Source organism: Pempheris klunzingeri, chromosome 11 (genome assembly GCF_042242105.1).
Source record: "Pempheris klunzingeri isolate RE-2024b chromosome 11, fPemKlu1.hap1, whole genome shotgun sequence".
Classification (NCBI taxonomy): domain Eukaryota; kingdom Metazoa; phylum Chordata; class Actinopteri; order Acropomatiformes; family Pempheridae; genus Pempheris; species Pempheris klunzingeri.
Window position 1 is genome coordinate 19,692,870 of NC_092022.1, and position 12,227 is coordinate 19,705,096.

The window sequence follows — 12,227 nt, forward strand, 5'->3', positions numbered from 1 at the left end:
CAGCTCGTGACGCAGCCCAGCTCTTCCTCCTGGGCGTCTTCCTCCCCTGGGCTGTTCCGGATGAGACGCCTCCCTCCCTCCGCCCCTCTGATCCTCTTATCAGCGAGTACGCGGCCAAGATGGATGTTGTAAACCAGGTAAGGCTTTGGGGGGAAAATCATCTATTTGCTTAATTGTTTTCTTCGGTTGCTGATGCTCGTTCAGTCTGGCTTATTATTATTTGTCGTGCGCTCAAATAAAGAAATATTTTTTTCCCTTAGATCCGCCGACCTTAAGGTTTTCATCCAGCGCTTTCGACCCCTTGGAGTCGAAATTGTAATTTATGCATTTATCTGAGAAAAAAAAAAAAAGAATTGCATTGGTGTAGAGACACGACAGATCGCGATGTAATTGGACAGTTTTTTCCACTACTGATGCTGCAGTCGATGTGATGGAGCGGCCCGCTGACAGTCCGAAAATGTGTAGGATGTCCACAGATTGCTGCAGCAATGACATTTAGCAAAGCAAGGAGAGGGACGTAGCCTATCATCTCCAGGGATTCAGCTAATTGATTTAGACTGCTCACGTCTCAACTATCATTCTGTTGCTAAGATCACAAACAGGAATGTGATTTATTTCTAAGGCCTCCTCTGTGCTTTCGGATAGCCGCAGTAAGCCCGACACAGAGGAGGACGGTCTCCTGCAAAGCTATGGCCACGGATCAGATGGCTGTGTGGTTGGTGACAAAGCCAGAGAGGGTTTTCACTAAGGATGAGCGGACATCAGGGTGTTCTGGACGTGAAAATAGTCAGTACATGCGTCATCTGGTTAATATGGATGTTTGGCAGCCACAGCGCAGGCTATCACGGGGGGAAACAATGAGCCCCACAGTCTGAGAGAAAAACCACCACTGCTGTTTCCTCCAGTGCGGCCATTTATTGATGCACGCAGAGACACACCGCCTCCTTTGCGGTGTCGCATTCACCTGCGCATAAATGCCATTTGCGCCGTCAATTTGAGAGATTTGGCGAGATTTTCCCGCAAATGAACAGAAAAAGGCGGCTGTGAAGTGTGCAGCCCGGGAGCAGAGAAAACAAACAGTTAATCAGCTTTGTCTAATTGTAATGCTGGCAGGAGCTCCCTCTCCCTCTCCCTCCCCAGCACACACACACACACACACACACACACACACACACCAGCACGCACACTACACACACACACACACCAGTATTTGAAGTCAATATAAAAAATTACTGGGCTGTAGTCGTACAGCCTCCCATAGGCCCACAAACATGCCAGCTGTGACAATTGAGTCACTGTGCTCACTGGCAGATATTTGCCATGTTACAGACACCTGCAGGTGCCAGCAGTAGACCAGGCCTGTGGGCCATGAGGATGAGGTAATTAGGTTCATGTTTTTAATCAGCATCATCGTGCCTGGGCTAGTGTGGCAGGCCGAGAGCCAGAGTCAGAATGAAAATGTTAAATAAATAAGATAAAATAAACTAATTGCTGTTTTCTTTTGTTTGTTTGTTTTGGCAGTTGGTGGCCCAAGGGCAGTTCACGGTAATCAAACAGCCTCTGGGATTTATAAAAGCTCTACAATGGGTAAGTCCTCTATTTTACATATTTATTGGTGACTTGTAGAACTGATGCATTAATACTTTCCATTTTAATTTTCACAGTATAAAATATTATCACGGATAAACCACTTGTATTGTTGGCAGTAAATAAAGTTGCCACGTCTCATGCTGACAGATTTGTGACCTTCTGTTACACAGAGGTCATAAAGCTGCATGGGCCTTAATAATGGATGTGACTATACACTCTGGGAAAGAAAGGTTCACTATGACGAGGGTTTAGACACGTTGTTCTTTTCTTTTTTTCCACAAACCTTTTAATAAATGCACCCATGTTGTAATGATTACTCTCTTTGTGGTTTTCCCTTAATGGCTGAGATTAGTATTGGGGAGTATCTTGTATCCTGATGGTGATACTGCCCCAGCAGGCCTGAGCAGGAGACACCAGCAGGATGTATTACGTCACTGTTGTAGTAACACTGTGTCAGTCCACTGAGGAATATAATGACAATTTGTCAAATCCTCCTTAGAGGACGTGACCTCTGCATACTAGTGGAGTTTATTATCTCTGTTTCATGTGCTCACTGACCTCCACCAGATGACAAAGCCATCAAATAAATAATGTATTAGTTTATATATGAAGAGAGCAGCATGAACAGGGCCCACTTGATATATTTAAAAAATAAATAAATAGAGATTTTCACTGATAAATTCATTTAGGGTTAAATCAATTGTGTGATTAATCACTGAGAAACTACAATTGATTCATTTTTCTTTTTTTCATTTTCTTATTTGATCATAAACTATCACTGGGGTTTGGTGCGTCTGTTGGACAAAACAACCAGTATGATGACATCAACTTGCATTTATATTATTAAATTAAATTAAATTCAGTAAATTGTGAAAGGCATTTTTCTCTATTGTCAGACATTTTGTTGATTCATCGATTCAACAAGAAAATAATCCGCAGATTAACGGATAATGAAAATAATTGTTAGTTGTGGCCTCAGTTCTGTTCGTGTTGATTCATCCAAGAGCGTTTATAGCAGTTTTTAGAGGATTACACATTAGATATCGTCCTGCAGTCACAGATATCCTCATATATTGTTTTATAATCCGCACTGTTTGTCCTCTATCAGCGGCAGCATGCTCACGCTGAAGAGGCTGCAGGGTTAACAGTGGTGCCTCTCCACAGCCGGGGCACCACGGTGGTGGGAACAGTTGTGCTAATTACCCATGCAGGCCCCGCAGCTAAGTGAGGGCCTCTTCAGTGTCTGTCTTCTCTTATGTTATATTAAATCCTGATGTGATGTTATGAGCTGGTTCTGGATGGTTTTGGTTATCAACATAGTGACCTAAAGAGTCAAGTGGATTCATTGATTGACAGAAAAATGATGGCAACAATTTTGATAATCAATTCATAATTGTAATCATTTTCCAAGCAAAAATGCCAAATATCTTAATCTTAACTGTAAGGATTTTCTATGATAGTAAACTGGATATTTTTAGAACTGATGCTGTAATTAAACAAGCTAAGTGACGAGGTCACCTTGGACTGTGGAAAATCATCAACAGGCTTTTTATACAATTCCCTTACATTTTATAGGAAAAGGGATAAATCAATTAATCAAGAAAATAATAAACAAATAACCATTGCAGCACAACTCATTTTTATTGATTGCATGTTCCTGATGAGAAGATGAGAAGGAGGTGGGGTGCCCCTCTGGCATATGGGTGCCATAATTCTTAGCTACACCCCTGATGCTCAGTATGAGAGCACACTTAACCCAACCCAGATGAAAGCGAACGTGCCAAAGCAGCTCTGACAGAGTCCCACACTGTAACGGGCTCTGCAGATGTGCCAGAGAACAGTCAGAGGCATGAGTGTACTGCATGACTCTGTAGTCCTTCCCTGGAGCTGTGTGAGTGTGCCAGCACCTCATCACTGCATCCCTGGGTCACAGCAAGCACAACCACCAATCAGGAGCCCCGCTCAGGAGGCCAAGGCCCATGAATCATCTGTCACAGGGCTTGCGTGCCTCAGCGTCAGACTAGAGGAGGAGCTGCTGGAGCTGCTGCTTTTTCTGGATTAATATGGGCATGCACGACCAGCAACACAGTGTTTTTAGGAGGGCAGAGAGGAGCCACCCCCCCTCTCTCCTTTCAGTGGAAACAGACAGCAATGAACAAGATAATTCTGTTTAGTAGAGTCAGACCTTTTTTTGGCTTTTTGTCGCCAATATGCGCATGTGCCAATATGCTTTTACAGAAAATAAATATTCTATTTATTTAATAATAATAATATATTTGATTTAGAGTGATGTAGAGATGACATGGATTGGAGCAGTTCAGGCCAGTCAAGTATGTGGGTTGAGGATTTGTGATCTTGTGATTTAAAAAAAATAAAAAATCTACATTTGACGGTGAAAATATTTGCGAAACCTTCCGAGCACCCTTTTTGCTACATGTGAGATTAAAACGGCATTTTGTATGTATGACTCATGTAGCTTTGCCCACCTCCCCACCCCACCCCACCCTCTCTCTCTCTCTCTCTCTCTCTCTCTCTCTCTCTCTCTCTCTCTCTCGCTGTCTCTGGGGAATAGTGCTGACAAAGCCTAGATTTGATGGATGTTGGAAGACATTGAGTTCCCAAATAAAGCTGATGGGGAGCTCAAGCCTAGAGTACAAACTGCCTCTTGCCTCCACCACCACGGGACGGCACTGCTGTGTGGAATTTCATTTGCATTCAAATTTGACTCTCTGACTCATTCCCAGCAATAATAAGAAAAAAAAAAAAAGGCTGTTTGTGAGAACATGGAGTACGAGCATTATTCACTTTGGTTTAGTACCTAAAGTGTAATAAAGGTTGTTGATTTTGTTGTAGTTCAGGGGGTTTTTCTGCTCAGACATTGGGGACTCTCTGTGGTTGTTACTCCAGGGCGTCTGGTGACGGCTTACACAGCTAGTGTTTGTTCTGCACCTTTTTTTCTATACTGTATGTCAACATGTAAGGAAATACTAACCCTTATTTCAGCTGCATATGAGCCAATATGTGATTTAATATTTTTTTGCATGAAATACGGAAATTTTAAAGCATTTATTTCCTGCACTTATTGCAGATGTATTAGGACAAGCATATATTATATTGGTAGAAACATATCAAAGAAGATCTGCTCAAAATAATTCAAAATCAGTCTGGCTCTACAATTGGTACTTTTATTGATTGAGACAGAGAAAAACAGGCAGGCGGTGTGAGAAAAGCAGTAGCAGACACATCGTTTGTGTCTGAAAGTGTAAGATTGTGCGTCTTCTCAGCACAGAAGAGGTGACAACCATCCAGGAGGGGTAGATACCAGCCTCTGCCTCCTCACACTGCATCGCTGCCAATAGTGTTACCATGGCACCTAACACTCAGTGTGCCACCATTTCTTTTCTCAGTCTGGCTGGTCCTCTCCTCCTCCTCCTCCTCCTCCTCCTCCTCCATCACTCCTCCTTCCCCTCATCTATCACCATAAAAGTACAACTCTTAACCGCTTTGCATTTTAGTTAATTTTCTTTACTACAGGTTTTTAGCCGTTCTAGCTGCACGGTTGTATGGATGCCATAGTGTGTTGATATACCACTTTGGTCTAGACTTTAATTCAATTCAAAAACTGAATGGATGGGCATAAAATGTTCTTCATGGTTCCCAGAATATGAATCTTAATGAGTTCTTCACATTTGTGGTTTTGAGTGAAATGTCTCAACAACTATTGGCTGGATTCCCCAAATGATTTCTCATGTCAGTGCCATCCAAATCCTCCTCATACCATTTTAGCACTTTTAGATGATTCACTGACGCAGCAGTGTTAATGTGTGTGTTGATGAGATGAAATCTTAAGTAGAGAATCCAGCCCTCATTAGCATTTTCATTTTCTAACAAATATCTCAGTAGAAGAGGAAGAAGAAGACAACAAGGCCCAAGGTACAGCTGGGGCACAAAATGTTTTTGGTCTCCATGTTGATCCGTCTCACGAAATCTTAATCTGAGCTGCTTCAGAGAGATAATAAAAGAATGATATGGGCCCTGGGAGCTCTAAGTACCTTTGAACCAGCTCAAGAATAAAAACAGCTACAGAGGTCCTATTAGATAGTTATAAGAAAGAAAATGAGATGGATGACATATATCTTTTAGGATACAATATACTATAATGCGCACTGTGTAAAGGATTGTGCCAACCCTGCAGTTGTGATTTGCTGCACATGCTGTAGGTATTGATTAATTGCTCAGCTGCTGCAGCATTACATCCCATTATTCTGTTTTGGACTTAAAGAGAAAGTACATCTTGAATACAACTCACATGTGGCAGCTTATGGTGTTATAGATTTCATATTTGATAGGACCATATTCTTCCAAAGAACAGGACATCGAGAATAATACATAAATGCACACTAAAAACAGTCAGTGGCCATGGTGCATTTCACGGTTGCATTTCCTGATTCAGACACGCAGGCACAGAATTGTAATGAAACTCAAGTATTCCTAAAATTTGCCACATCAGTGTCCATAGCTCCAAGTGAGATTGTAATAATAATGTAGAAATTCATTCTCTTCATTCTCCATTCTCTCCTTTGCTTTAAATTCATAATAAGATGTGTTGTTTATCGGCAGTCCTCCCCCCCACCCCCACCCCCACATGCTGATGCTGCCACTTTCATCACCTCTACAGTCATTTGCATTGGTTATTAAAACCTGTCAAGTATACTAGATACTAGACATACAAAAATAAAACCCCTGCGGGAATATGGGTAAAACCATCCCAATGAGCCTCGCTTTAGGCAGCAGGTGTGTGTAAATCCTGCAAACGAGCCTCCGACTCACATTAGCTAAAAGATTACCGTAAAGAGTTTAGAGTGTTGATGCCTACAGCAGGTAGACAGTACTACAAGACTAGCGCTAAGAAGGAAGTGAGGTGCCTTTGTGTGTGTGTGTGTGTGTGTGTGTGTGTGTGTGTGTGTGTGTGTGAGCGTGTGCATACAAGCTCACATGTGTGGGTGTGGCTGTGTGTGTATGTGTGTGTATGTGTGTTGTGGCTGGTTTTGCAGTAGCTTGTAGTTGAGTATTTGGTGACAGATGGTGGAGCACCTCAGTCAGATTAATAGTTGGATTTTCCATCCAATCGGATCTGGCCTGCACCGTAGGGAGGGTGTGGTAAAAATAGTCTGGTTTGTCTAATCTGCTGTGTGTGAGAGAGAGAGAGAGCGTGAGATTATCTCCGCGCATGCCTGTTTGTGCTGTTGACGTGACTGCAAGTGGGAGCTGAAAGGCAAATTGAGCTGTGTGCACCTGAAGCACTAGACTCTGAACAAATGCGCAATCACTGTTACAATACAAAAAGAAAATACAAAAAAACATCTACAGAAGAGGGACATCAACCAATTGTAATGGTAACCATGGCAACAGGTGCAGCCCTTGCTGTGTAACCTGGTGATAATGCTGCATTGATTTGCACTCTGTGTGCATTTCTCAGCAACTCGCCATGATTGGTGGACCATCAGTCTGCTTGCGACATTGCAAGTGGTGAAAGCACAATTTTCACCTTCCAGTGTAAATGGAGCTGTCACCTATTTTACAATGCAGCTCTTTGTTTACATGGTTACTTGAATACTGCTGAATACTGCTGAATACAGCGTACAATCAGTCAGTTATGGAGTATTATATGATTTGAAATAATAAATTTTGTGTTATCTTTTTTTTTTTTTTCCGCAGTTTGTCTCTAAGATCTCACTGGATGAATTGTCAAATTCTTTAGGTGTTTACGTTTTTTGCTTCCTTTTTTTCCTGCAGATCTTTGCAATCTTTGCCTTCTCAACATGTGGCAGTTACTCCGGCATGTTCAAGATGAGCGTGGAGTGTAAAAACCGGTCGGAGAGTGACCTAGGCATAGAAGTAGAATTTGAATATCCGTTCAGGTGCGTATTCTGTCATTCGAAACTTCACCATTGTAGTAGAAATAGAAATAAAATACAACTGTTGGCTCTTACAAACTGTAAATACACATTCAGTGCATGTACTAAAAGAAAACACGGAGAAGCCAGTTGATCTTATTGATAGTAATACCAGTTAGTATGTTATAGCACAGCTAAGATTTTATTCATTCCAAGGCCCTACATTTTAGAACATAAGGATGAAAGTGCTGAAACTGATATTTGTTATTAGTTATATAATCAGGCAAAAATCTATATTATTCTTTATATATATTTATAAAATTTGCTAAATCAGTCTCACTTTTGCAAGGAATTAGCATTTATAGGCTTAGGTTTATAGTTAACAAGCTCATTATCTTATATCAGATTATACAGTAATAGGACATTTTCCAGAATAAGTACCTTTGGTTAAAGGAATAGTTCAATTCATTCATTTTGGGAAAAACCCATTAACTTTCTTGCTGACAGTTATATGAGAAGGTTGATGCCACTCAGTTAGGTGATTATCTTAGCTTACCATTAAGGCTGGAAACAGTAGGAACCTTGTTATTAGTGAGGTTTAGATGTGCAGTCAATGGATTTTTACACAGATTTACACAGATATGAATGGAAACTAAAATCTAGAATAAATATAAGAGAAACACTGTTCAGATATATTAAAAGATGTTTCACATATGAGAAGTGTATCACCACTTACCTTTTTGTTTTTCTTAGCTCTTCTTCCACTTTTTCATTTCTCTCTCTCCCTTTGTGTTGCTGTTTTCAGGCTCCATCAGGTTTACTTTGATGCTCCCACCTGTAAGGGAGGGAACCCCGAACGTCTATTCCTGGTCGGGGACTACTCCTCCTCAGCTGAATTCTTTGTCACCATTGCTGTCTTTTCCTTCCTCTACTCCATGGCAGCCCTCTCTGTATACTGTTTCATCCTGGAGAAGTACCGTGAAAACAACAAGGGGGCCCAGATTGTGAGTTTGTTAATGCCTTACACCTTCTTGGTATTCAAGTTCTACAGCTTGTGTTGCTGGTGTAATATCTAGTTTTTGGTGGTGGTTGTAAAAATGATCATGTTGTCTTGCTGATCGCCAGGACTTTGTTGTGACGGCGGTATTTGCCTTCATGTGGCTGGTGTCCTCGTGTGCTTGGGCTAAAGGCCTGTCAGATGTGAAAACAGCCACCGATCCAGAGAGAGTCATCACATTCATCTCGGCCTGTGACGAACAAGAGAATCGCTGCCGTGAGGTCTATGACCCAAAAGTCTCTGGCCTCAACACCTCTGTGGTAGGTCCCAGATTCTTCACACTAAATTAAACAATACAAAGAGTTTATATGAGAACCAAAACAGTGAATTACTAGAACATAACACCACTCTGCTCCTTTCTCTACAGGCTTTTGGCTTCATCAACGTGATCCTGTGGATAGGAAACCTGTGGTTTGTGTTCAAGGAGACCGGCTGGTTGGCTGCCTTCTCTGGAACATACGTTCCATCACAGGAAAAGCAGCCTGCCCCTGATTCTTTTGGCCAGGCAGGCTACGGTCAGCAGGACCCCTACGCCGGCTCCCAGGGAGGGTACCAGCCAGAATACGGCCAGCAGGGAGGCTACAATGAGGAGGGAGGTTATAGCCAGGGCTATGATCAGCAGCCCACCTCCTACTCTAATCAAATGTGAGCCTGTCCAGCCAAACCACAGCTGAAGGATGGTGAGTGTAAGCATAATGTAGAACATATGGACAGGTTATAATAGGCTTAAATGGATCACATTAATACTTGTCTTTGAGGTAATGATCTAAGCTCATTTTTAATTTTAAGCACAATTTAAGAGTTAGTTATGTAGCACCTGTATTTATGAGGCTTACGATGTGTATGCTGGAAATCAGTCTAACATTAATATTAATGTTTTAGTCCAGTAGGCTCCTTTTGCTTGCTGTTTCTTGGGTACATAATCAGAAAATATGGGAGATGTTCTACCTCTATGCAGATGACGCACAAACTTACATTTTCCAAAAAAAACCTTACATGGCTATCTTTCACCAACCCTTTTAGCTCAAAGTCTTTTGAATTACATTAATATACAGGTTGAACAATAACAGTGACATACAAGTGTTGTTTTAATATATTATGTGAACCTAATATCCATTTTCCTGATAAGCAGTCTCTCATTTGCTGATGTGCAAATGATGACTGTCCTTCCCACAAAGATGACAGCAATGGCTGTTCATTGACAAAACATATAACCATATTCAATAGCAAAAGTGGAAAAAACATGGCAGTGTTCTATGATAAAAACCTGATTAAACCACACCTACTCAGAGAGATTTTAAGCATTTAAAAGATGACTAACAATGTTGGTTTTTCAACATAAACTTTGATTGTTGCTTATTTCATCACAAATAAGTGATGAAACATGATCACAAAAAAGTCTTTACACACATATACATTTTACAGTACATATACATATATATAGTGCCATTGCCCTTTTCTGGCATGACTATGGTTACTTAACATATACTGAATATCAGTTATCAGTTATCAATATCATTTCAGAAGTGTCGATATCAGCTGTCATTAAGCCATATCTATTGAGCCATAGCTTGGTGTATAAATTCAACATGTATGTGATCAAGTGTTTGCTTGTTAATATTTTCCTTTCCTCTGTCTCTCATTTCTCTACCTATTTCCACTTCCCAGGGTGACCTAGTGATTTTGGAGGGTGGCTGTCGACCACCACCTGCATTTCCACACTCCTCTGTTTGTCTGTTTGTGTATCTGTGAGTTGACAGGCGAAGGGAGGGAGACATGGAGGGCAGAAACTGCTGGAGCCTGGGGAGGGAAACACCACAGGGGAGCAGGATGTTGGGGGGAGGGGAAGGGGGAAATGGGTCTTTGCTGTAACATGATGTTTATTCTCGTGATGTATTTAACTGTAGAAGACAACAGAGGATTGTCTGTTTGGTTATACGAGAAAAACTTGAATACAAATACCAAAACATTCGTTGATGAACATTTAAGAGAAATCTTGTAATGGAAAAGACTTACATTTATGGAGAAAAAAAAAAAGTTGTAGTAATATTTAACTTGGGAGAATGTATTTGTCTGTGCTGTGTAAATATCAACATGCTGATATATATATGATTATATGTACACAGTTGAATAATTGTGCACTCCATATAAGTTGTTATACAACAAATGTTGGGCACAGAGTTATTCAATTGCATTTACTTTGGTTCTGTTAAGGAGCTCACATAGTTCAACCTTTGCCCTTCAATTCACTTAAATTGTTCATACCACAATCATGGTTACTTTTTTCCAAATTTTCTCATTCAGTTTTTTTTTTTTTCATTTGATCAGCATCACTGACAGGATTTAAGAAAAAATGGGTAAAGGCTGCACAAAATATGATGGTGAACACTGAAAGAGAATTATAGATATAAAAAGTGAGCAAAGAAAGAGTAATACAAAGTTAATAGTGGAAAGATAACACGGTGGGTTTTAAGTAGACTGTTTCGACTTTATTTATGTTTTTATAAACATGTATTTTCCATCAAATATCACTGTCAGGCAAGGACAAATTCTTGTAATACACAGAATATTTTAAATCCTGACATATAACATCAAAAACTGCATAGGGTTAAGACAATTAGTGAGCATGGTAGCATCTCATATTTGCTGTGCTGTTTCGGAAACTGCTATAGTGTGCTATCAGTATGAAAATTGTGAATTGGGACAGTGAACAACCAAGTTAGCAACGTGTGTTTGTTTATTTGTTTGGATTTATGTAATGGCATCAAGCAAATGTTGTCAATGAACCTCGTCCTGTTTTGATCGCCTTTTATGTGGTCCAGAAAGTTGTAAGACAGAGTCATATAGTTTTTTAACTGGTGTTTCTATCACACTGTAATCACTGACATACATACTCACATTAACAAGAACTGTAGGCAAATGAGAATAAAGTATATTACACTTTACAAACCTTGGTTATGCCATAGCGAACACATATTATTATGAGGCCGTCCGAACAATATGTCTCCATATATACTTCTCCTGCATCCTCAATCCTTCTTTATCTCTTCTCTTTCTGAAGGCAAGCAAGTTTACTGCATGCATCCTTATATCCAAAAGCATCCTTAAACATATTTGAGAGGCTGAGGCTCAAGGCTGCAGGAGAGTTAGACCAAGAGGTAATACAGTGGTATATTTGATCCATCATAGTTGTTACTGTACAGCATTAACAGCAGCTCTGCTATATTTTACTCAAAGCACAAAGCAAGTGCTGCAATAATTACTTCTTTCCAGATATAAACACGCCTGTCCTACTGCCAATCCTCTGTTTGGATATACAAGATCGTGTTTGCCAAATGGTAAGAGATGTGTCTTAATTGGTAGTTTTGCTTCCACAGTCCTCATCAGGATGAATTGTTGTCCATCTCCACAATTTTGATCCATTGCACAGCTTTGGATTCGCTCATTTTTTTTAAAATCAGGGTTCTTTGATTCAGGCGTTGTAGAAGCACCTGGCTTTCTCTCTTCCTCTAGTTCCCCCCACCTCTATTTCTTTCTCTCTTTCACTGTAGCTCTTATAGATATGCTGAAATGAAATATACTCTGTTGTTAGTGGTGAATGATGTCTTGTGATACTCTCTACGCCTTTGGATAGTGCTGTGTTTATTGTGTATGATGTATTCATATTAGTATTTATGATAATG

At 40.5% G+C, this 12,227-nt stretch overlaps 1 protein-coding gene across 1 annotated transcript; it reads left to right on the top strand.

Moving 5' to 3' along the window:
- Positions 1–91: 91 nt before the first annotated feature.
- On the top strand, positions 92–10,297 carry sypb (synaptophysin b). The gene is made up of 7 exons (XM_070839922.1): positions 92–137; positions 1,522–1,587; positions 7,387–7,511; positions 8,293–8,491; positions 8,613–8,804; positions 8,912–9,224; positions 10,213–10,297. The coding sequence occupies exons 1-6, from the start codon at positions 120–122 to the stop codon at positions 9,191–9,193; spliced, it is 882 nt and encodes a 293-aa protein (XP_070696023.1). The 5' UTR covers positions 92–119; the 3' UTR covers positions 9,194–9,224; positions 10,213–10,297.
- The last annotated feature ends 1,930 nt before the right edge of the window (positions 10,298–12,227 follow it).

Coding starts and splice junctions, on each gene's coding strand:
- sypb (XM_070839922.1), top strand. Junction 1,588..7,386: donor TTATAAAAGCTCTACAATGG/GTAAGTCCTCTA, acceptor TTTTTCCTGCAG/ATCTTTGCAATCTTTGCCTT. Junction 8,492..8,612: donor ACAACAAGGGGGCCCAGATT/GTGAGTTTGTTA, acceptor GCTGATCGCCAG/GACTTTGTTGTGACGGCGGT.